General features: G+C 52.2%; 1 protein-coding gene across 1 annotated transcript in view; it reads right to left on the reverse strand.

Moving 5' to 3' along the window:
• Positions 1-25019, reverse strand: part of LOC133352559 (neuroglobin-like) — a 60538-nt gene that overhangs the window by 35099 nt on the left and 420 nt on the right. Inside the window, exons 2-3 of the mRNA XM_061568273.1 lie at positions 22782-23946; positions 2100-2207 (exon numbers count right to left, since the gene is read on the reverse strand). Of these exons, the coding sequence (XP_061424257.1) occupies positions 2100-2207; positions 22782-23047 (374 nt within the window). The 5' untranslated portion in view covers positions 23048-23946. The remainder of the gene's footprint in view (positions 1-2099; positions 2208-22781; positions 23947-25019) is intronic.

Genomic DNA, 25019 nt, shown 5'->3' on the forward strand with positions numbered 1-25019 from the left:
ATCGGCAGCAGCAGAGGCAGCAGCAGAGGATCGATTAAATGTGCTGGCATCAGCACAAAGGCGCCATCACGAAAGCTATCGACTGAGAATGGCCAACGACGATCGTAATAACGACGCCGGAAGACGAAACCCTTCCCCACAGCAATTCAGTAAATTGCCATAATTCGGGGGGGGTCGCGATTTGATTTGAGAATCGATCATTGTTTTCGTCTCATTTTTACCGCCGCGTCATTTCTGCCTTTATTTCTCTCCCACGTCTCATCTTGGACGCTTTCATTCGCTCAGGAAGGACGAGAAGAGAGGGCCGAACGCCTCGGCTGACGTGGTGCGACAGAAGGGTGGGGAGGGAGTGCTGAGAGAGCGAGACAAAGACGACAAACGGAGAGGCGCCAACGGAGAATTGATGCGAGCGGCGGGAAATGACTCGGGAGTCGAACGAAACGCCGGGGTAGCCTCCCGCTACTCCACATCGTCGGTGGTTCAGCTAGAGAAGTGATGAAGTGGATTCCGCGCGAGTAAACATCCGACGAGAAGCGGAGGAAAAGGAAAGGAAATCAGCTGCGGGGTACGTGGGTAGCTGGACTGGACGACGCACTGAGAGGCGTTAGAGATCATGAATAGTGGAAAGCATGGGTCATTCACATAGACCCATGAGCCTCAGTTTTGAACATGATATTATATTATTTTATGTTTTATTTTTTTATTTTATTTTTTCCATTCTACGTGACTTTACCGAAAGAAGCAAGAAGAAAAATATGAACATGATTTCGATTTAAAGCTTTCGTGACTGCAGGGATTCATCTTCTTGGTTCTTTCGGTAAAGTCACGTAGAAGGGAAGTAATAAAATAATGTTTTATTTTTATTATTTTATTACTTCCCTTCTACGTGACTTTACCGAAAGAACCAAGACGAAAAATATGAACATGATGTTTGATGATGATGAAGATTTGCGTAACAAAGTCGATGATCACACATGCGCTTCAATGCGTGCATCGTTAGTGTAAAGCCATGAATGTTGCCAATCGTGAAACGCGGCGTGTGAATGCTGCTACAAGGCTACGTTAGATGTGAGTGGAACCCAACATAGAGGCCATCCATTCAGCAAGGATTTATTCAGCTCGCGGAAAAAACTAAATCAGCTCGCGTGCGTGCGGGTGCTGGGTGGATTCTTGCGTCGTAGAACCGCGAGAGATGGCGACGGCTCAGGGGAATCCTTCGTGTAGCAGTGGATTGATTACGGCTGACGACGATGAATGGGATGAATGATGAAGACGGAACGTGCTTGACAGTGAGCACAAACGAGAGACTCCCAACGACAAAAAACTACAACGATCGATTCTTCAATTAAATCTGGGTCCTGAATTGCGACACTGATTCGCAGGCTGATGAATGAGTGAATCGTCACGTGTCAATTCGATGGAAAACGAAGAGAGTTTGCAATGTGACTGCGGCCACCATGGCCAGACCACTGATCACGTGATCCCACCTGCACCGCCGATTCAGACCGTTGATCACGTGATCCAGCACTACCTCCTGTGCCGCCGATTCACAAACCGTGTATCACGTGACCCCACATTGCCTCCTGCACTGCCGATTCACAAACCGTGGATCACGTGATCCCACATTGTGTCCTGCATTTCCGATTCACAAACCGTGTATCACGTGACCCCACATTGCCCCTTGCACTGCCGATTCCCAAACCGTCTATCACGTGATCACACGTTGTGCCCTGCATTTCCGATTCACAAACCGTGTATCACGTGACCCCACATTGCCTCCTGCACTGCCGATTCACAAACCGTGGATCACGTGATCCCACGTTGTGCCCTGCATTTCCGATTCACAAACCGTGGATCACGTGATCCAGCACTGTGACGATGCGAGAGGGAGGGAGGGCGAGAGAGAGAGAGGGGAGAGAGCGGACACGAAGCGGGTTTGCGTTGGCATCGTTTCGCGTCGTGTCTGATCGGAGCGGGCGGTGGAGAGGAGAGAAGGTGGATGGGTAGGGAAGGTGGAGGGGTAGGGAAGGTGGAGGGGTAGGGAAGGGAGAGGAGAGGGGGGTGGAATCCGTGAACGCTTTCGCGGCTGAGCCCCTTGCCTGAGCCCGTGGGAGCGGAGCTGTTTGCTCAGCCGAAGCCGCTGCACATCCTCGATGTCGCGAAACTGGAAGAAGGAATCCTTGCACTCGGGGTGCGTCTCGAACAGCCTGCGAGCATCGCAAACACATCGCGCGCAACGACGCACGCACACACAGAGACACGGGGGGTGGGGGGAAGGCAAGAACAAAACAAACAACACGGCCATTAACCACTCGCGGAGCACCCAGCACGTAGACCAGTAGGGTCAGGAGTCCATCTTCCGTACTTAAAGTGCATTACGCGCACACGTGCACACTCACGCACACACGTGCACACTCACGTGCACACTCACGCACACACGCACACACTCACGCACACACGTGCACACTCACTCACGCACACACGCACGCACTCACGCACACACGTGCACACTCACGTGCACACTCACGCGCACGCGTGCACACTCACGCACACACGCACGCGCGCGCGTGCACAGTAACGCCCGGTGTTTTGAGTAATTATCGTATTTACTGATTTCGCGGGAAGTTCACTTTGTGATGTTTCCCGGCGCAACTTTGGGCGAGCTCCACATGACACGGGGCGAGACGGCGCAGTCACCAGGGGACAGCGTGGGGGGGCTGACCCCCCCCCCCCGCCACCATAAAGCCCCCCCCCCCAAACCCCTAACTCCGTCGGCACTCGCTCGCCCATCTATCTCGTGGCTTGTCCCTAAAAAAATATAAAAAAAATCTGGTGGGATTTCGTGGGCGGTTCAATTTGGGGCAATCCACGCTGCGGCGAGGGTGGGAGGCGGGGCTCACACACCACAGCAAAGACAAAGATCCCCCGTATACCATTAACAGACTTTTGGGGCAAGTGCAGTTAGCGAGCACCTATAAAGGCAGGCACGGCACACGAGCGGATGGGTGGCCAAGGGGAGGCCCAGGACCGATTCAAATAATCGTCACTGGGTGTTGGCCGTGAGCGGGAATCGAACCCGGGTCGCCAGGTTCGTACCGCTCACCGCTACACACCACACCACCCCCACCCTGACGCCCCTCCCCTCTCCATTCCATCAGCGCTCGCTCCCCCGTTGATTTCATGGCTTTACCAAGAAACCCACCATCCCCAACCACCCACAATTACACGTCCGGCACCACTCCCATGCGTCTCGACACACGATAAAAAAAGAGAAGGCGAATGAATAATTATAACAACAACAACGAAATAGAGCACACACACACATAAAACAAAATCATATAGGTGTGTGTACTAAAAAAAGAATACCAAGAACAGAGTAATCGCACGTTTATGGCACCACCGATGGCAACACCGCGCGGTGCATTTTTCCGCACACGAGTGGCATGGTTGGCTACGTACGGCGCGAAAGAAGTTTACACATGCACGCACACGCACGTGCGCGCGAGTTTGAGCAAGTAGCGCCCAGCGCCGTCGCGTGCTGTGCGCGTGAACGCGACAGCGTGAGCCGTGCGCGACTTGTGAACATAATCCGGAGACCACCTCGATATTCCATCTGCCCCCGGGGGGCCAAACAACCCCACGAACGAAACGCGCCCATCATCATACCCCTCCGATCCCCCACCACCCCCCCACCTCGTTCTGCATTCACAAATCGCTGGCGTGAGCGCGGCGACCCTCATATTCAAATGCGCCAGGGGTGAGATGGTTTTTTAATTTGACAGCGGGAAGGCGGAGGAGGCGTCTCTTTTGGGACGCTTCCGTGGGTGTTGATTGCGATTCTGGGCATCACCACCGCCGCCGCCGTGATCGTCATGCGGGAGAATGAGGAGGGATGATGGGGAGTGGGGGTTGTGGGCCCCTCCCTGCAACCTCCCCCCCCCCGCACTGATCCCCACTTATACCGCCACCCCAATAAACAAAACCCCAGACCTCAGGGGCCCCGTTGTCCGATGTGAATCTTGCACCGATGCGCACGCTTGGATTAAATCACGGGTGGAGCAATTATTTTTCAATTATATTAGTAACATTTACAATAAAAAAAAACTAAAAAAGCAAACACGCACGCAAATATATACAACATACGCATCTTACATAATATTCCCTGGGCCTGATTCAAGTGGTTGAAGAATGTTCTGTTTTTTTTGCAATTGGAAGACAAAATGTCTCTAAAGATTGTGATGCACATTCGCCGCTCTTTGCAGTGGTTCACTGTTCGAATCCAGCGGCCTATCCTCGTAAATACTGCGGTGTGCAATAACCGTAATAATAATAATCATACGTGCCCGCCTGATTCACAGCCCAAAAAAAAATCCCTGACCGATATCCGCAAGAGTTAAGCAATTGTGTGCCAGCGTCAGGGTCTAGATTTGGCAAATTCGAAAATTACACTGCAAATGCCCTCATTGGGATTACACAGAAACACGCAGAGCAGCAATCGTGGTTCCAAACTGGCAGCCCAATGCCCCAGGTAACTCTTGCAAAATGAGACGCATCCTGGTCCCGTGATTTCTCGCCGCCTAATTAAACCACCATTAAACTTCACTGCGTATAACGAAAGGGCAACTAGTTAGGGCGATTCGACGCGTTGGAGTCATCTCTCGTGCCGTGTGCACACAATGCTTGCACCTGGAAATGCATTGCACTGCACACACAATTAACATCGTTTTCAATTAAATGATCATGCACAGATTCCCTAAAGAAATGTCCATTTGAAACAGGGAATCTGTTTGCTCTTGCGCTGGAGGAAAATAAAATAAATACCGCATACTTCAGATGCGCAGCCTTCGGCCAAAAATCACACTCTTGGAGTAAGAACACGTGAACAAACAAGGGCAACACTGACACCAACAGCCGCCGTTCGCCACTTAAAGTGGCGGTGACGTCACCGCAACACCGGTGCCAGGTTAGGTGCACTTCAAGGCGACGGGGCGGCAAAGGAAGGTGGCGGCGGCGGTGATGATGATGAAGATGATCACGCCTTACAGCAAGAAGCCCCTGGGGGATTTAGATTCCCGACTCGGACGTCTGCCTCTGTGGAGTTTGAAGTCTCCGGCTTCTTGAGTTGTTTCCCATAGCGCGGCGTAAAGGGCGTTGGCCAAACATCCCAATGCCCATTACTCAGCTGGGATCACAAAAATAAACTAAGACAAAAACCCCCCGTATAGCCTTAACATACTGTTGGGGCAAGTGGTGTTAGCGAGTACCTATGAAGGCCGGAACGGCACACGAGGGGGTGGGTGCCCAGCACCACGCCCGACCGCCTTTGTCTCCCCAGCGGCGATGTTTTTACACACCACTCCAGGTACTCGTTCGAGGCTGAATAAATATAGGGGAGGCCCAAAGCCAGTTTAGATCATCGTCACTGGTCTTAGCCGTGAGCGGGAATCGCACGAGGACGCCGGTTTCGTAGCGCAGCGTGCTAACCGCTGCACCACCGCTCCACGTACGCAGCAGCAGCAGCAGCAACATTGCCCCCGACTGCCAAAAATTGAGCAGGACCCTTCTTAAAAAAGGAGTCTTGAGATTTATCGAGGCTTTCCCGGGTAAATAAGCATATTAGAATTATAATACCCCAATGTAGAAAACAACATTTAACTTATTCTTTGGGTCTTTCGGTAAAGTCACGTAGATATATTTTATTCGAACCTATCTACGTGACTTTACCGAAAGACCCCAAAAATATTAATTCCTGCAGTCACGAAAGCTTTAAGTCAAGATGTAACATTTAACTTCAAAGTCTCGACGTGTCTCGCATCAATCTGAATACCGTACGCTCATTAAATATTTCAAAACCCTCCCGGTTCCACTCTGCCCATATACGGAGCCATCGCCTTTCGGAATATTCAATCGCCCCGTTGGGAAGAAAATAATAGGGTCCTTTAGATATCAGTGGGGTATCTACAAAATCGATCGCCCTGCAGGGGCAGCGTTGCGCGCGGTGGCATCACACGAGGCCGGGTTGATTCCAGCGGCACGGTGGACAACGTGCCGGGTGAACCTCAACTGCGAGAAGCTCCCCGACTTCCCCCCCCTCCTCCTCCCACCCCCCTTCTTGACGCCGCCGCCGCTTTCCACGGTGACCACCGCCAGCACCGTCGTTCCAGGTGGGGCGCGGATGTCACATCGGGGGGGGAGGGGGGCTTTTTACAGCGAGCCACCATGGCCACTTAAAAAGAGACTGGCTTGACTGTCAAGGAACCCTGCTGCGAGCTGTTGACACCTGTTCCCGGCTTTCCCAGGAGGGTCCTCTTTGTCAAGGTCGCCGTCCTGGACGTAGACATTCCTGGTTCTGGCGCGATAATACAAAGACAAAGATCCCCCGTATAGCCTTAACATGCTGTTGGGGCAAGTGCTGTTAGCGAGCACCAATGAAGGCCGGCACGGCACGCGAGGGAGGTGGGTGGCCAGCATCACGCTCGACCGCCTTTGTCTCCCGAGCGGCGATGCTTACACATCGCACCAGGTATTCATTTAAAGGCCGAGTCGACCTAGGGAAGATCCAGAAGCGGCTCAGACAGTCGTCGCTGCTATTGACCATGGAATCAAAAGTCGATTCGTAGCGCGGCGCACTAACCACCACACTACCGCTCCCCCGCTCTGTCGCACGCACGTGGGCACGTGGGCAGGGTTGCCTACATGGCATTCGGTAAATGAGTCGCAATCTCCCCATCGGGGATAGCGGCCGGGGGGGGGGGAGAGGGGGTGGAACAAAGCAAAACAAATGGACAGGCACGGGGGAACGGGGATTGGGGTGGGGAGGAGGAAACGTGGGGCTTGGAAGGGGATTAGGGAAGGGGTGGGAGCGCAGATTTCCGTCCGACCGCGCGTTCCCAGGCGCCGAGATGTTCGCTTCGTGCCCATGGCTCACACAAGGAGTTGCGTGCGAATGAGACCCCCCGAGTTTAACGGCTGCTGCACGTGTTTGGTGTGACGCAGCGTGTTTGTGTGATGGTGGGGAGCGGTGGTGTAGCGGTTGACGCTACGCTGCGCTACGAACCTGGCCACCCGGGTTCGATTCCCGCTCACGGCTAACACCGGTGACGATTATCTGAACCGGTCCTGGGCCTCCCCTAGGTCGACTCAGCCTCAAATGAGTACCTGGTGTGATGTGTGAGCATCGCCACTGGGGAGACAAAGACGGCCGGGTGTGGTGTTGGCCACCCACTCCCTCGTGTGCCGTGCCGGCCTTCATAAGTGCTCGCTAACAGCACTTGCCCTAAAAGTATGTTAAGGCTAGACGGGGAATTTTTGTCTTTGTATTTGTAGTGATGCCGCGTGCTGTTGTGACGCCACGTGTTGTGATACCACGTGTTGTTGTGATACCACGTGTTCTGATGCCTGTGTTGTTGTGATGCCACGTGTTGTTGTGATGCCATGTGTTCTGATGCCTGTGTTGTTGTGATGCCACGTGTTGTTGTGATGCCACGTGTTGTGATGCCACGTGTTGTTGTGATGCCACGTGTTGTTGTGATGCCACGTGTTCTGATGCCTGTGTTGTTGTGATGCCACGTGTTGTTGTGATGCCATGTGTTCTGTGCCTGTGTTGTTGTGATGACACGTGTTGTTGTGATGCCATGTGTTGTGATGCCACATGTTGTTGTGATGCCACGTGTTCTGATGCCTGTGTTGCAATGCCGCACGTTGTTGTGATGACGCCAGAGCCTGTGAAGGAATGAACACCTTCCAACGGAGACACACGGAGCACTGTTTTCTAAAAGGGAATTTTCTGCAGAACAACAGCAACACCAACTAACACATTTATGATTGGAAGAATGTCAACTTGTATCCTTGGCAGAGAGACTTTCGTTGTTGGCTCAGCGGGATTCTGACCGTGTCCACAATCGAGGGTTGCAGTCAAATTAATTCACATTTTTTCAGCCTATGTCAATCCACTGCTGGATGAAGGCATCCCCACGACGTCTCAGCAAATAGAGTTTTGCTTTACTATACTTCACCACGCTGGTCAATGGAGGTTGGGGAAGCGAGCGAGGGGGCCCTGGCACCAATTCTATTATCACTCGCCACTGATGTTAGCCGTGACCGGCAATCCAACTCGGATCACTCCGGTTCACAGCGCGGGGTGATACGCACAGCGCCACTCATCTCCCGCCCCTTAAGTGAAATAAAATATAAGCATATATATAGCAGAACCACATCTCTCTGCTCTGTATGCATAAAGTGCACCCGTTTTGTATAACAAATGCGTCCCATCCACTCCGCATGCCACGCATCGCCTCTTTAATGACCCGCGCCAAATCCCAGGTTACCGAAGACGCTTAGTGGAGCTCAAATTGCTTAATGCCCTCTTCCCCCCGACCCCCCCCCCCCCCCCCCGTCGATGCAGAGGCGTGCTAATTAAGCCATGCCACGCCGCTTAAGGGATATTATCGAGTATTCAAAACAATCAACGGACGACGCTGAACCCCCCCCCCCCCCCATCATTCGCTCTCCTCCACTCACGTCACCGTGTGCATGCCGACCGAGTGCCCTACCGGGGGAGAGGTCGACCCGAATCGCAAGCGAACGTCGTTTTGGAGTCCAATAATTTCGCCCCCCCCCCCTTGCCCCCCTCTTCAGCACCTTTTTTGTCTTGTGACAAACGATGGTGGCCGTGCAGTAATAAACAAAAGATCGCTTTCGCAGGTCACTCTCGTGCACAAGCAAAAAATAAATCAAACCCGCGATTACCATCATGGTCTCTTGGGTTCTCACCTGGGCTAAACAATACCAACTGGAGCGCCTCTGAAAGGCGGCAGGATAGAGTGCTTCTGGCTTACTGGTGCCGACGCCCAGCTGACGTTTACACACCGCACAGAGGCACTTGTTTTCGGCTGAGTCGACCTAGGGGAGGTCCAGGACCAATTTCAGATATTCGTCACAGATGATGGCCGCGAGTGGGAATCGAACTCGGGTGGCCAGCTTCATTGGCAGCGCACATACCACCAGGCGACCGCGATAATCAATAGATGCGCGCACCCACAAGCAGACACGAGCCTAATACGATGATGGGAGCATTTAATATTTGTTTGCGAAGCAAATAGAAGTAGTTACGAGAGGTAAAACTTGGAAGTGCCATTGTGCATTATTCACGTGTCAATTTCACAACGTTGTCTTAGCGGGGCACGAAACAACTTAATGGGAAATCATAGCTCAGCCCGGGGACAGGGCGTTCAATACCGTGGCAGGTTTAACTATGAGCTGGGTGGTAACAAATTTGGCCAGGCTTGGAGATTTATTTTCACAGATTAGTGTGCGCACTGTTCAGTGGCTAAAACCGTAACCGAATGCATTGTGGGTTTATTGGTATATATATATTTCGGCTTGTTGCGGTGACAGCGTTTCGCCGTCGTGCCAATACTCTTTCGCGAATTTCTCCGGCGCGCTTTTCGGCTGCGCCGCGCGTTGTCCGGCACGATGTCCGACGTTTCGCTCCATGCTCCGGAAGCTTCTTCAGGAACTGACAAAAAATACGTATATACATTTCCAGTAGAGGCTCCCCGGCGCGTGAAGCGAAACGTCGGACATCGTGAGGAACGACACGAGATTTAACCCGATAACGCATCAGAGAGTTTCATATAAAAAAAAACATTATATTATTATTACAACTGGCTCCCGATACAAATCGTGGCGATCGTCAACCCGGCTAAAGCTTCCGAGATCTCACAAAGCAGCGATGTCGTCAGAAATGTTAAAAGGGATCGCCTGCAGGGACGAAGGCAGGAGTTTATTCAGTATTTCTTTTCTTTTTTTATCTTCACTTATTTACCAACTGAAGACACGCTGTCTAGGGATTCGTGAGTTCGCAGTTCTGCTGCAGTTATAGGGCCAATTTTGGTAAAATTACCCACAATTACAGCATCATCAGACCGTCCCTTCCTGAACCAGCGCCAGGGAAGGATGCCAGAAACCCCCCACCCCCTTCAACTTCGCCACCACCCCCCCGCCGCCTTCCCACGACATCGAGACATGAGGTGCAAGGCAATGCCTGGCTCGTGTTCGGAGCAGACACGAGAGATTGAGAGAGAGAGGGCGAGTGAGTGCGTCGTTATTATTTTGAAATTGCACTTTACACCCCGGCGCCCTGTGAAAGCTGGAACATTTTGATGAAGGTGACGAAAACAATTCCGCGTTGAAGTACATTTATAAACAGCGGAGGCTACAGAGCAGTGCGTCCCTTAAATAGCCCCCAAAATAAGCGTACGTGTGAAGCGATTTAAATCAGAACGTTAACATTATCGCACGCCACTCAAGAGTGGCGACGCAGAGAAGATCTTGCATGGGCCATGCATTGCACGGGCCAGGTCAGCAATCGGCGCCAAGAATGTTTAGCAGTGCCGATAATATTTACACCGATAACGAGAGCGAATTGTTTCGTAACCCGCTCATTCCCAATGGCTATCACATCATTCACAGTTGTTGGAACCGCTGTGGTTTTGCGGCCTCAAGGTGGTGCTGACAAGTAAAACCTATCCAGTCTGGGCTAATGGACTAACGCGAGTGGCATTGCTGATCTCCCCACGATGGATTTCTTGAGTCACTTTTGATCATTTTCCTTTTAAGGCGATGTAAGCCGCCTATACATTTACAAGTTTGGCCTTTAAAAGGGTCCGTCTGCTCTTCATTATGTCAATAAATTTGAAATGTCTTCGCCTCTTAATACAAATTTGAACAATTTTATTGCATATTTCCCAGGACCTGCGCATTAATGGTGAACATAATTGTGTAGTTCAATGGAGGTTGGTAATGGGGATAGGATTTAAAGCTTTCACAATCTACATTGCCCGCTATGCAGGAGGTGGTTGGTTCGCTCCCGACCCTGACGCCTGTATATTTGGAGTGTATTCATGCTCTCCCCGTAATCGCGTGGATTTTCTCCGGGTTTTTCGGTTCCCCCCCCCCACACACAATTACAATCGTCACACATTTAGAGTATTTGGCTGCTATAAATGTCCACGTGATGACAAGCCACTTCGTTGAGCTATGACGTGTGGCCAGGTCGCTTCTGTAAAATAACTACATAGCTGCTCATTAGTGGGCCTGAGCTGGTAAAATAAAAAATAAAAGTGTCGTTCTCTCCTGCAACGAGTCGCCACAATTTAAGTGGACATCTCAATCAGGTTCACTTCCAAAAGTATCTGAAGGCCGCTCTTTGGAGGTCGCATCTTTCCCCCCTATCCTGACCTTCTCGTCAGATGAAAATCAATGATTGATGAGAAAACTCCGTCGTAACAGATTAATAGTGCAGGCTGTAAAACCCGCATCACTGCTGCTGGCGGCCGTCAGTCATTCGGTCACATTTGCTCAAATCGCTTTTGATGGTGACCTTCAACAAGAGGACCACAATGCACATCTTCAGGAAATCACCATGGTTCTATATATATATGCACAATGGCTGTATTCTTTTAACAAGTTTTTTTTTTGTGTGTTGTTCCAAACGTGTGTGTTGTTCGAATATTTATTCATACTGGAGGAATCCGATGAGCTATAAGCTCATTTTCACAGATGTCCAGTGGGGACGGCTCAAAAAGGTTACTGGAGTGAGTCCGTCATCACCAAATTTCCCTTCGGGCCAACCCAAGTTCTCCTTCCCTAAGCGGTCTATCATCCAATCGGCTACTTCCTGTGAGACCATGACACCCATTTAGGGAAGCCGAATGAGGCCACGCAGTTATTCTAACTTCCCTGGGGTCTTGCCCTGATGATGCTTGACGCAGTTGCAAGGGAATTGCCAAGTGTAGTTGCTGAACTTAGTTGCTGAGATTGTCCTTCACCTCACCGCTGAGCGAGCAGAAGCAGCGATAATCGGCGCGATAAATCGATGAACACCGCCACCACGTGAATTTGTTTGGCCATGGTCGGGTGGTGGAGGGTTCTTTACAACATAGATTGGTTATAGATTTGAAGCTTTCGTGACTGTAAGGATTCATACGCTTAGGTTTTTTCGGTAAAGTCACGTAGGTAAAAAATAAAAATAAAATTAATAAAAGTAAAATAAAAAATCACGACGTTTCCGAGGCAACACAAGCTTCCGTCTTCAGGTGGAACCGTCACAGCACGATTGCTGTATCAAGTAAAGAGAAATTCCAAGAGACCCGACCTTCTATATATACTGGTTGAGGGGAGGAGGAGCCAGGGTAGGCCCCTGGATAGGAGTTTTTTTTATTATGATAAGGTTGGTGCGGCTGAGGCTGCTGCTAGGACTGATCCTTTTTTTTCTCTTTACTTAATTTCTCTTTACTTGCTACAACAATAATTGGGTCACATCGTTATGGGGCCTTACCACAAACATCTATTACGGCTCGGTATATGTTACTGCTAAGGTGGCCCACACAACGGCTAAACCAGCCCTGCTATCCTAGCAGTGCCAATTCCGCTGCTCTCATAGCCTGGAACTCGCTCCCACTGTCGACCCGCGTCCCTCTGCTCAAGTCCGTGCTGAAGACCATGCCCGTGCCCCCACCCCCACCAAGCCCACTCTCCTGAAAGCCCGGTGCCTGGGTTCCTGCGGTCCCCCAGTGCAGTTGCACTGCCTGCACACTCGAAAGCGATGGCACAACCAGATTGGCTTTTACCTCCCATGTGTCCCAAATATTTTAACGTGGGAACGTGGTAACTCAAGGAAATGTTTTGCCCCCCCCCCAGCCCCCACCCTTTCTGCCAAGCGTAAGGGGGTGGGAGTGGGAGGGGTTAATAACCCACCCTGCCAACCCCCCGGGCTCGCCCCTCGCCGCCTCCCACGGTGGCGCCGTCTGTGATGATAGCACAGCGCGTCCACCGTGACACCGCTCCCACCACGCACACACACACACAAAGATAAAGACAAAGATCCCCCGTATAGCCTTAACAGACTGTAGGGGCAAGTGCTGTTAGCGAGCACCTATGAAGGCCGGCACGGCACACGAGGGGGTGGGTGGCCAACACCACGCCCGGCCGCCTTTGTCTCCCTCGCGACGATGTTTACACACCGCACCAGGTACTCATTTGAGGCTGAGTCGACCTAGGGGATGCCCGGGACCGGTTCAGACAATCGTCACCGCTGGTGTTGGCCGTGAGCGGGAATCGAACCCGGGTCGCCGGGTTCATAGCGCAGCGCACTGACCGCTACAATACCGCTCCCACCACGTGCACACACACACACGCACACACGCGCGTGTACAAACAAGCGCCGCTGGGTTTGTGCATAGCTGACAGCTCAAGCGTGCACGGCGTTACGAGTAAACCATGCAGATGATTATAACTCCCCCGCCCATGAGTCCCCTGAGACCACTGGAGGGTTACATCCGCGGGAGATAACTTCGGCTGCATATCGAGCGAGATGCACTGTGTTGCCCATAATTGTATCATCATCATCATCATCCACCATCGTTAAACAAGTATAAAAAGGACGAGGGCTTGGGGAGAGGTCCTAAAACTATTCGGGTGTCTTCTATAGATGTATTTTCACGTGCCTGCCATGGCATTGGTGACACCCATCGTGACATCGACATTTGAGCGGAGAGACCCAGTGATCGGTTGCTCACATGAAAACAAATCTCAAGTCATAAAAAAGTCCTCCCCAATTTGTTAGTTTGTGATGGGAATCGGTGTGAACCCAGCGGGAAATGTCACTGCAGATATGGTGTTCACAGCGATCACAGGTGTTGTGTCAAACTCCATGGTGTGATCCGTCTTTAATGCGTTCTACTGTTAATGGATAACAGAGTGTAACGATTTGTTGTGTTCCTGGATAGTAAGTGTTAGTTCCTAACTGCTTATGTCTCAAAAGTACAGAAAATTGCTATTATTCCCCACAAACTTTGCTTTTGTGATGAGGATAGTGATATTTTGAGATTTACCTATTTTCAGAATATTCCAGATAGATTCAGTGCTGAGTAAACTTGGAGTAACTTCTAGAACATTCAAGAACTTTCCAGTAATATAAATAGTAGTATAAATACAAGGGCCTTAAGCCCACCAGTTCAGTTTAGTTCCAGCTGCCTAAGTGGATACATATCTGCATTTTTCTGAGATGGCATCAAGAGGCTGCAAGCATCCGCCAGACGCATTTTGCTATGTCTGCGGCCAATTTATCAAGACAAGAGCGAAAAAGTACTCTGTGGAAGCATCTGCTAAGATGTGTGAGGCCTACAAGGCATATTTCGGCATGCCTTTCAGGGATCAAGACAAACCCTGGGCACCTCAAAAAAACTCTGGAAGGTTAGATGTACAATTGTTGCTCAGAATTTTATTTTATAAAACGTGTTAAAAGGTTTACAATGGAAAAAGTTTATTTATTTTATTACATTTTCAATGTTAATCTCTTACACATTAGTCATGGGTGAAATAAATGTATTTTTGTAGTTCGCTATCCCAATAATTTGGCGGGAACCCACTGACCACTCAAGCAACTGCTACTTCTGCATGGTGGACCCTTCCAAACGTCGGACTGGCAAGAATGCACCTTACTATCTTGTATCCGGACCTTCCTTCATCCATCGCCCCGGTGCCACACTGCTATGAGCTCCCCGTACCCACTCATCCAGAGAGAGAGCAGCAAGTCAGAGAGCGAGGAAGACGTCGTAGATCCAGATGACAATTTCAGAGGTGGAGCTGAGGAGAGAAACCCATACTACCCCAACCAAAAAGACCTCAACGACTTGATCAGAGATCTTGGTCTCACCAAGTCCAATGCCGAGCTTTTGACGTCTAGGCTCAAGCAGTGGAACTTGTTGGATAAAAGTCTGCAAGTCGCAGATCAGAGGAAGCGGCATCAACTTTTTTGCAGCTTCTTCAGCCGTCAAGATGGGCTCTGCTTCTGCCACAATGTGACCAGTCTGTTCGAGGCAATCGGAATCGCCTGAAACCAGAATGAGTGGCGCATTTCGGCTGATGTGGCTGCGGGCAAAATGATTGGGCCTAATGAGACTTGAGGAGAGCAGGAATTAATCCAGCAGTGGATTGGCCAAGGCTGCTGATGATGATGTTCATGAACGAGACGCTTCTTTCTGGGTTTCATAGAGAATGAGCGCAGCATCAGTTCGCACCGTGTGGCCAGCAGCCAATAGTAGCTCTTTTATGGATATACTGGTCCCCGCCAAAGGAATGTGGAATCACCGCAGCAGGATTAGAGCTGCCAGTGGAGATGAGCTTTTCTGAGGCTTGTTTGAGCACGAATATTGTGTGCGCGTGTGTGAAGAATTTTACTCAAGGCTGTTATTTACTTGGTGCCATGGCTCAAATTGCTAAATTCCAGTGAAATAATAGTAACTAACGGTGCCTCTGTGACAGGGGGCGGTCGTCTCTGGTTTTGTAAAAAACAGTTTATATTAATGGGCGGGCCCCGTGGTTAATTATTAGGATGCCAATCATTTGAGAGGTAATTCGCTTCAAAGGGAGAGGTGCCCTCACCTGGTGAAAAAAACGACGCCAATCGTTGGAGAGAATGAATCTCAATGCGGCGCTTGTCCGCCGAATGAAATGACGTCCTTAACAAAGAAAAGTTTCATCCCAATAGGGCCCTTGTCTTCAAGAGAAGCACACGCATATATATTAGAAGACGATGAATTTCAGTCGGCTTTTACCAGCTTAAATAAAATAAATAAATCGCCTCGATGGAGAAAGTACGGGGGTGGGGGAGAGGAGAGCGAAGGTATATAAATCTTAATTGACCCTTAACCTGATCAAATAGAGGACATGAATCATTCAAGCAGGTGATACAAAACATCTCGATGGGGCCTCCTCACTTGGTTAAATAAAGGACAACAGCCATTTGAGAGACAACAAATCTGAACCTGGCCATCGCCCGGTTAGATACAGGCTCGTCGTCAATCAGTGAAGAGGTAACACATCTCAACGAGTCTTCACTTGGATACACTAATAAGATGATGCATGTATGTTGAACTTCTTTTTCACACCGCACGTGCTAATCTGAGGTATGGGGGGAAGGACACCAAACAAAACTACAAAACAGTTGGACAGAAATGAGTTTTCAATCTCGATTTGTTTTCAAAGCGCACAGCTCCAAACGGCCTCCGAATCTCGTAAGGAGGAGAGTTGCAGGAAGCCTGCCTCTTTAACAGCTACTCGATCTCAAAACCGGGCTCCCACATGGCTAAGTAAAGGACAAATCAATGCAAGGCATGTGCCTCCCCTTCTGGAGGCAACGCAGATCGGATCGCTCTCACGCGATGGCAATGGGAGGATGCGAGTGCTTGGAGAGAGAACCCCCCCCCCCGCCCCCCACAATGCAGGTCATACAAAACAAACAAACACATACACAGCCATAGAGAGAGATAGAGATGTGCGACAGGATGGAGATAGTCGAGGCGAGGTAGGGGAAGGAGAGATGAAAGAACAAAGACACACACAGGGGAAGAAAGCAATAAAGCCAGAGTTTGCGGAGTGCGAAAAATTGATGAGATGTCGTCCCTTCGTCGTCACTACGACAGCGAGCAGGAGCGACAGAAAAAAATAGCAACGATTTTAGGGAGCCAACGCGGGAAGGAGCCGGAACGCTGCAGCGCTACCCCGCAGAAACAGCGCGATCACAATCATCATCATCAGCAGCAGCAGCATCATCATCATCAACAGCAGCATCATCACTATGGGGACCTCATTTGCCAATAAAAATATGATAATTGGTTCTTTACCCTTCTATCTGGCAACAAAACTGACACCTTTTTGCAAGGAGTCATGTTTGCATAGACCGCAATACCTGCAGTCGTAATGCAAACAAAAAAACAAAAGGCCTTTTGGCGTCATCTGGTCCAACCCATATGAGACTAGGCTCGAAGGAAAGCTGTCTCGGGTGTGGACCAATCAACTTCAAGGACAGTGCACATTATCAGAGTTATGTCTTTTGTTTGTATTTATGACTGCAGGTATTGCGGTCTATGCAAACATGACTCCTTGCAAAAAGGTATCAGTTTTGTTGCCAGATAGAAGGGTAAAGAACCAATTATCAGCAGCATCATCATCATCAGCAGCAGCAGTAGCAGCAGCAGCGTTCGGCGTCATCGGGAATAATAGCACGATCATCATCGATACGATAACCACCACCATCATCATCTTATGAGTTAAAGGCATCGCCATGGTAATGATCAAGACTGCCCACATCATCAACAACGGCATCGTGCTCGTCATCGGTAAATTCAGTAACATCAACGCCATCACCACCACTACCTATCAAGGTCCCTCTCGAAAATGAGACGATACCCTGGTCTCTAGAGTCCTGTCTCACCCGGGTGAACAATTTAACTGCGTAACATTACCAGCAGCAGCATCATCATCATCACTCGTACCATCACAACCGTCACCACTATTATGAACGCCGCAATAATCCGTAATAAAACCATCACCAACACGACAGTTATCACAATAAACAGCACCACCACAACCGCCACGACCACCACCACCACCGCCGCCGCTATTACCAAAACGGTCGCCGAAATCACCGTCACTTAACGAAATGTGCCGTAAGAGCGGCAATCACTTGGGAAGTGGTAACTGGAGCTATATTTAGACGGGGAAGCCACGGCGCGGTGACGCGCGAGGCCTCCACCACTTCGCCGCTGCTATCATCGCGAGCCACACTAATCGGGGGGGCCGGGGGGAGGGGGGGCTATTATTCCAAACAAACCCCGTGTCTCAATTTTGTTTTTAAATCTCGCTCAGCCACTTTCTGTCACGACCAAAAAATAGGGGGGTGGGGGGGGGAGGGCACCATTTACTTTTGTTGGACACCCAACGTTGCCGCGACGTTACCGAGCGTGAAAGTGTCCACGTGCGGTGTGTGTGTCCCCCCCCCCCCCCCCCCCACCGAAGGTAAGTTCCCATACACGACACTCGGGAAGCGAAAAGGGTTCCACACGCGCTCAACGTTCACCCACGGGGTGTTCACGCCACGGTTATGTGGTGAACGAGTCCACCTCTTGCAAATCAAGAGACTAACTCTCATTTGGATGGATGTTGATGCATATTTCGCACCAACCGTGCCAATCGGTTGGCTACCACTGCGGCCTTGAGAGGAAAATAAAAATAGAAAACAGGCGACGTTTCGGGCAATGGCCCTTCTTCACGGCAAATCAATGAAAAGTCGTCGATTATATTTTTCCCTTGTGAGGCCACAGTATTATTGACGACTGCATTTTTTTTTGGTTTCTTAGTTAAATTGTGCTCGAAAATAAGACGGCAACTCGTCCTGTGCCGAAGAGTCGGATGATATAACCCCCTCCCCCCCACCACCAGGGCAACGTGACATCAAGGACGGGCGTGGTGCTGGATGAACATCGTCACGAAGTCAGCGAGTCCTTCAAGAGCCGCGCGCGGCTTCGGCGCTGCAGGTTACCAGCCCCTGCTCCCTCTAGCGGAGGTCCGTCCGCCGGCAGTGACGCGAGTGGGAAATTGCAGGGCTGCGCTTTAACCTTCCCCCGTCGTCACGGTGCGCGCGTTGGCGTGCGCGGCGCTGGCCACCACCAGCCCCCCCCCCCCCCCCCCGTGTGCCGTTCTGGCCTCATTCATTAGGCGCTCGCCAACAGCACTTGCCCCAACAGTCTATTGAAGTCAATACGGGAGGGATCTTTGCGTGCACATGGACACTGTGTGCAAGCGCATGTCACGTGGCCGCTATGTTCACGCGTGCCAGTTGTTTGTGCGGTGGATAACGCACCGTGCTACGAACCCGGCCACCTGAGTTCGATTCCCGCTCAAGGCCACCAACCCCACTGACGATTAGCTGAACCAGTCCTGGGCTTCGCCTAGGTCGACTCAGCCTTTAGGTAAGTACCTCATGCGATGTGTACATATCTCCACGACGGAGACAGAGGCGGCGAGGCTTGGTGCTAGCCCCCCTAAACCCTCGTTTTCCGTGCCAGCCTTCATACGTGGGCCTCCCCTAGGTCGACTCAGACTTAAACATGAGAAGGCGGAACGAAGTGTAAAGATCGGCACCGGGAAGACAGTTGAGGCCACCAACAGCACTTGCCCCAACATCCCGTTGTCGGCTATACGGGTGATCTTTGTCTTTATGACAATGAGGTTTAAATTGACCGCTCTCTTTCGCCTTCCCATCCGATGCACTCACGAGATAAAAAGCCCGCGCAGTGCTGCCCCTACAAACGCCGTGACTCGGTCTCGTGCGGATGAAGAGAGCGACGTCACCGCCGACGTGGAGAGTGAAAATTTGCACTTTGATTCAATCTGGCGAAACGACTTCTCCACCCCCCCCCCCCCCCCACTATTGGAGACAATCAACAACGCGGCGCGCATGCAACACAGAGAGAGAGGAGGAGGAGGCGCGTGAACTCCCCGAGTCGAGTTCACGCACAAAGCACGTGGGGTCCAAAAAGCAGGCTCTGCGGCGGCGGCATGGACACCGTGCAGGAGAGGGTTTTTTGTTGTTGTTGTTACGAATGTGAGACGGCGAACGTCAGCGCTACGTTGCGGTGGCACAAAACCCACTCGCGTGGGGGGTGAAGTATGGTCAAATGACCCCCCCCTCCTCTTTAAGCCCACGGCTTGGCCTTCATCCAGCAGTGGATTGAGCAGGGGTTGTGCATGTTCGGTACTTAATTAGGCACAGCAGATACTGCAAGTATACCACATTCAAACGTGCCCTGCTGTGTCATCCGTTTATCATCAGCCATGATCTCTCTGCTGCTGGATGAAGGCCTCGACCCGCACTGACCAGCGTGGTGAAGTATGGTAAATAAATAAACATCTCTCGCGGCCCACGAGGCGTGGGGAGAGGGCCTCATCCAGCCGTGGATTTGACAAAACAAGCTGCGTGTAAGGAGACGCGCGCCGCACAGATGGGTTCAAGGATGTTTGCTGTCGTGCCTGGGTTTGTGTTCATTTATGTAGGTTGAACTTCTTTCGCACCGTACGTAGCCAACCGTGCTAATCGGAGGTGCATGTTGAGTGAGTGGCTTAGACACAAAGACAAAGGTCCCCCCCGCCCCCGTATAGCCTGAACAGACTGTTGGGGCAAGTGCTGTTAGTAGCGAGCACCTATGAAGGCCGGCACGGTTACACACGCACATAGCACAACAGCAAAAACAATATCGTTGTAGAGGCGATAGAATAATACAAACAGGAACACCACAAGCAGGAGACAGATTAGGCATTACAAGGTGACCAGCAGGTGACCAGAGATGCAAACGCAAAGATAAAGATCCCCCGGCACGGTGTTCTACAGACTATTGGGGCAAGTGCTGTTAGTAGCGAGCACCTACGAAGGCCGGCACGGCCGCACGAGGCGGGTTGCGGGGTGGATTTGCTCGGTAAATGCCACGCCCGGCCGCCTTTGTCTTCCGCCCCCCTCCTCCCTCCCCCCAGCGCTGGCGTCAACACACTGCAGCAACAGGCACCAACCAACTCGTTTAAAGGCGAGGCTCGTGATCGGGGTGCGCGGGGTGAGATTATCATCGCCACCGATTGCCAATTGAAAAACCGTTGACCGCGAATCGAACTTAGTTCTGTCGGACCTCGTAAGCCCCAATCGTTGCTAAACCACCCACGCTGCCCGGGCTCCCTGCAGAGATCATGAAGAAGACGTACTCGCGCAAAGACACACACAAAAAAACCATTCGTCCCCCTCCTAGCCGAACGTCTCGGATACCCTCGGGAGGTTTTCGCGCTGTAAGCCAGCGCGCGTCTGTTAATGACGTGCAGCTGCCAAAAAAAATCAAACCGAGACAACTCCAACGGCCACACGGGCTGTCTGGGGGACTCGTGTTGTTGTCGTTGTTGTCGTTGTTAGCGAGCACCTATTAAGGTCGGAAGAGTAGGCCTACGTTCGTGCGGTGGGCGTGTAAGCCAGCGGACACTCGTCGGCCGACATGGGTCTTTCCCAATATCGATGTTCATGCACGACGTGGCCAGGCGTTTATTTAAGGCCGAGTCGACCTACGGGTGACCCAGACAAAATAGGTTCAAATTTACGAGGTGCCCCGGAGTCGAGAATTGGACCCACGCGGCTGACCTCGTCACGCAGTGCGTCACAGTTCTACCCCCCCTTCACCCCCCCCCTAACACAATAAAACAAAAGAGAAGAAAAAGATCCCCCGTATAGCCTGTAACAGACTGTTGGGGCAAGTGCTGTTAGCGAGCACCTATTAAGGCCGGCACGACACACAAGAGGGTAGGTGGACAGCACCACGCCCGGCCGCTTTTGTCTCCCCAGTGGCGATGTTTACACATCGCACCAGGTATGAGGCTGAGTCAACCTAGGGGAGGCTCAGGACCGGTTCAGATAATCGTAACCGGTGTCGGTCGTGAGCGGGAATCGAACCCAGGTCGCCAGGTTCGTAGCGCTAAGCGCTACACTACCGCTCCCCACACTATAAATACACAAAGATCAAAGATCCCCCGTATAGCCTTAACAGACTGTAGGGGCAAGTGCTGTTAGCGAGCACCTATGAAGGCCGGAACGGTACACGAGGGGGTGGGTGGCCAGCACCACGCCCGACCGCCTTTGTCTCCCCAGTGGCGATGTTTACACACCGCACCAGGTACTCATTTAAGGCTGAGTCGACCTAAGGGAGGCCCAGGACCGGTTCAGATAATCGTCACTGGTGTTAGCCGTGAGCGGGAATCGAACCCGGGTCGCCAGGTTCATAGCGCAGCGCGCTAACCGCTACACTACCGCTCCCCACACACAGACACACACACAGACACACACACACACACAGACACACACACAGACACACACACACACACAGACACACACACAGACACACACAGACACACACAGACGCACACACAGACACACACACACACAGACACACACACAGACACACACACACACAGACACACACACAAAGACACACACACACACAGACACACACACACAGACACACACACAGAGACACACAGAGACACACACACAGACACACACAGACACGCGCACAGACACACACAGACACACAGACACACACAGACACACACACAGACACACACACAGACGCGCACAGATACACGCGCGCGTGCAGAGTAAGCGTAGATAAGGAAGACGGAGATAAGAGATATTATGAGTTACGGGGAGACAGTTCTCCGTTGTTGTTCATTCTCAGCGTGTTGTCCGACGTTTCGCTCCGCGCGCTGGGAGTGAGCTTCTTCGGCGACTCAGTTCGGTTCCTTGTCTTTGCCGATGTCCGACGTTTCGCGCCACGTGCCGAGCAACTCTTTTCACGAAATTCAATTCATTTTGTTGTTGTTGTTCAGCGCGTGGAGCGAAACGTCGGACCGTTTACTGGGAGCAGCCACGCTGCATGACCCGTAAACGTATCGGAGGGAGCTGTCCCCCACCTCCTTCTTCATCCCCCTCGTATCTGCCACTTATCTTTGTTCCGCGCTGCTGTGCGCGTGCGATTGACATCACGCTGAACGAGACACGGTAACGACCGCCAACAACACATGGGAGAGCTATATATAAAGACAAAGATCCCCCGTGTAGCCTCAACAGACGTGTTGGGGCAAGTGCTGTTAACGAGCACCTCTGAAAGCCGGATCGGCACACGGGGGGGAGGGGGGGTGGTGGGCAACAACCACACCCGACCGCCTTTGTCTCCTTCACACCGCACCAGGTACTCATTTGAGGCTGAGTCGACCTGGGGGTAGAGGTGTGGGGGTTGGGGAGGGTGGGCAAAAAACGAAGTCGGCTCGCGACCGCGCAAAGCGTCCGGTCGTGCAAGACACGGGGATTTGTGACCGAGGGAGGGGGGAGTTGTGGCCGCGACTCGCACCTTACGAACAGGATGACCCCGACCCGAGTGATGTCGTCTTGCAAGGCTCTCCACGACTCGATCACGATACGCCGCTCGTCTTCGCTCAGCCTGCGCGGCGGTGGTGGAGGAGGCGTAGGGAGCGAAAGCGCCGTCTCCTTGGCCGGCTCCTTGCTCCGCGGCTCGGGGGCCTTGGGCGCTCCTCCCTTGGCCGTCGCCTTGCCCTTGGCAGGCGTCGCCACCGGGCAGCTCATTTTCTTCCTCTCGAAGAGACGGAAGAAGTTCATGGTCGGGTGTTGTGCGTGGCGCGGTGCGAGCGGAGTGGACGGGTGATGCGCGCGCGCGCGCGAGCTGCTGCTGCTGCTGTTGTGGCTGGTGGTGCCTTTCTCCTACCCTCCCTCTCTCCTCTCTCTCTCAGCTCTCTCAGCTCCCCCCCCTTCTCGCACTCTCCCCTCCTGCCGCGCTACGATAGACTGTGCGCGTGTGCGCTGTGCGCGGTGCGCGTGAACGAGAAGCGCGCCGCGAGGCTCGTGCTGGCGATGGAGGTTCCTTCCCTGTCCGTCTCTCTATCTCTACCTCCTACTCTTAATCTCTCCCTCTCTTAGCCGTCTCTCTCTCTCTCCCTTGTCTCACGAGATAGCGTGTCGGTCGTGGTGTGTCGAGGCTGTGTTGTCGGTGTCTTTGTCTGCGTGGCGGTGTTGTGTAGCGGCGTGTGTGTGTGTGTGCGCCACGCGCGATAGCTCTCGGCTTAAATAACAACCGCGCACAGATTTAACGCAAATTTTCTCGAGTGCCTCTCCCCGCAGTTAGCCAGCCACACAGTACACACACACACACATATATCCCTGATTATCCCAAGCGCCGTTGTTTTGCACGTATTTTCTAGACGTGTGTCAAATAATACCTGGCTATCGTAGCTTAGAAGACAAAGCGATAAAGGTAAGAGATTAAGTTGAGGCACGTGTCTGTGAGCAGCGGTCCACGTTTAAATGCCCGCGTGTAGAGATCGACGTCAGAAGCTGCCCTTTACGATGATGATGATGATGTTGCTGATGGTGATGATTATGATGCTGATGTTGATGATTATGATGATGGCTTCACTCAAACTCGATCCTCGCGAGATGCGGACGATCCCTTGACTGCACTCGAACCGTTACGGCGTTGTCGGAGGGCCACGAATTGAGAGCTGCGAATGATACACGCACACACGCGTACACACACACACAGCAGATGCACACACACATACACACAACACGCACGCACAACGGATAAACACACAACACGCACGCACGCAACACAAGTGCACACGAATAGACAAAGATCACCCGTATAGCCTTGACGGGCTATTGGGAAAGTGCTGTTAGCGAGCACCTATGAATGCCGACATGGCACAAGAGGGGTGGGGTGGACAGCACCACGCCCGGCCGCCTTTGTCTCCCCAGTGGCGATGTCTACCCACCGCGTCAGGTACCCATTTAAGGCTGAATCGACCTAGGGGAGGGCCATGAGAGCGGGAACCGAACGAGTTCGAGTCGCCGGGTTCGCAGCGCAGTGCGCGCGCTCTCCACTACGCTACCGCTCCCCACTCGCATACACAGCAAAGATACACACGCACACAACATATACAGCACATACACGCGCGCGCGCACACACACACGCACGCGCACACACATACACGCGCGCGCACACACACACACGCGCGCGCACATACACACACGCGCGCGCACACACATACACGCGCGCGCACACACACACACGCGCGCGCACACACACACACACACACGCGCATACACATACACGCACGCGCGCGCACACACATACACACACGCGCGCACACACACGCGCGCGCACACACACACACGCGCGCGCACACACACACACGCGCGCACACACACACACGCACGCGCACACACACACACACACGCACGCGCGCGCACACACATACACACACGCGCGCACACACACGCGCGCGCACACACACACACACACACGCGCACACACACACACGCGCGCGCACACACACACACGCGAACACACACACGCGCACACACACGCGCACACACACACACGCGCGCGCACACACACACACGCGAACACACACACACACACACGCGCACACACATACACGCACGCGCGCGCGCATAAAATTGCGCCGATAAATAACCTGCTAATTAACGCTTGGAGGCCAAGTTGGGAAATCTGCTTCTGTTCGATATCACAACGGCCAGAGAGCGCGCCGTGTCCGTCCCGATGCGATCG

This window comes from Lethenteron reissneri, chromosome 41 (assembly GCF_015708825.2).
Source record: "Lethenteron reissneri isolate LAM-NWPU_2019-01 chromosome 41, ASM1570882v1, whole genome shotgun sequence".
Lineage (NCBI taxonomy): Eukaryota > Metazoa > Chordata > Hyperoartia > Petromyzontiformes > Petromyzontidae > Lethenteron > Lethenteron reissneri.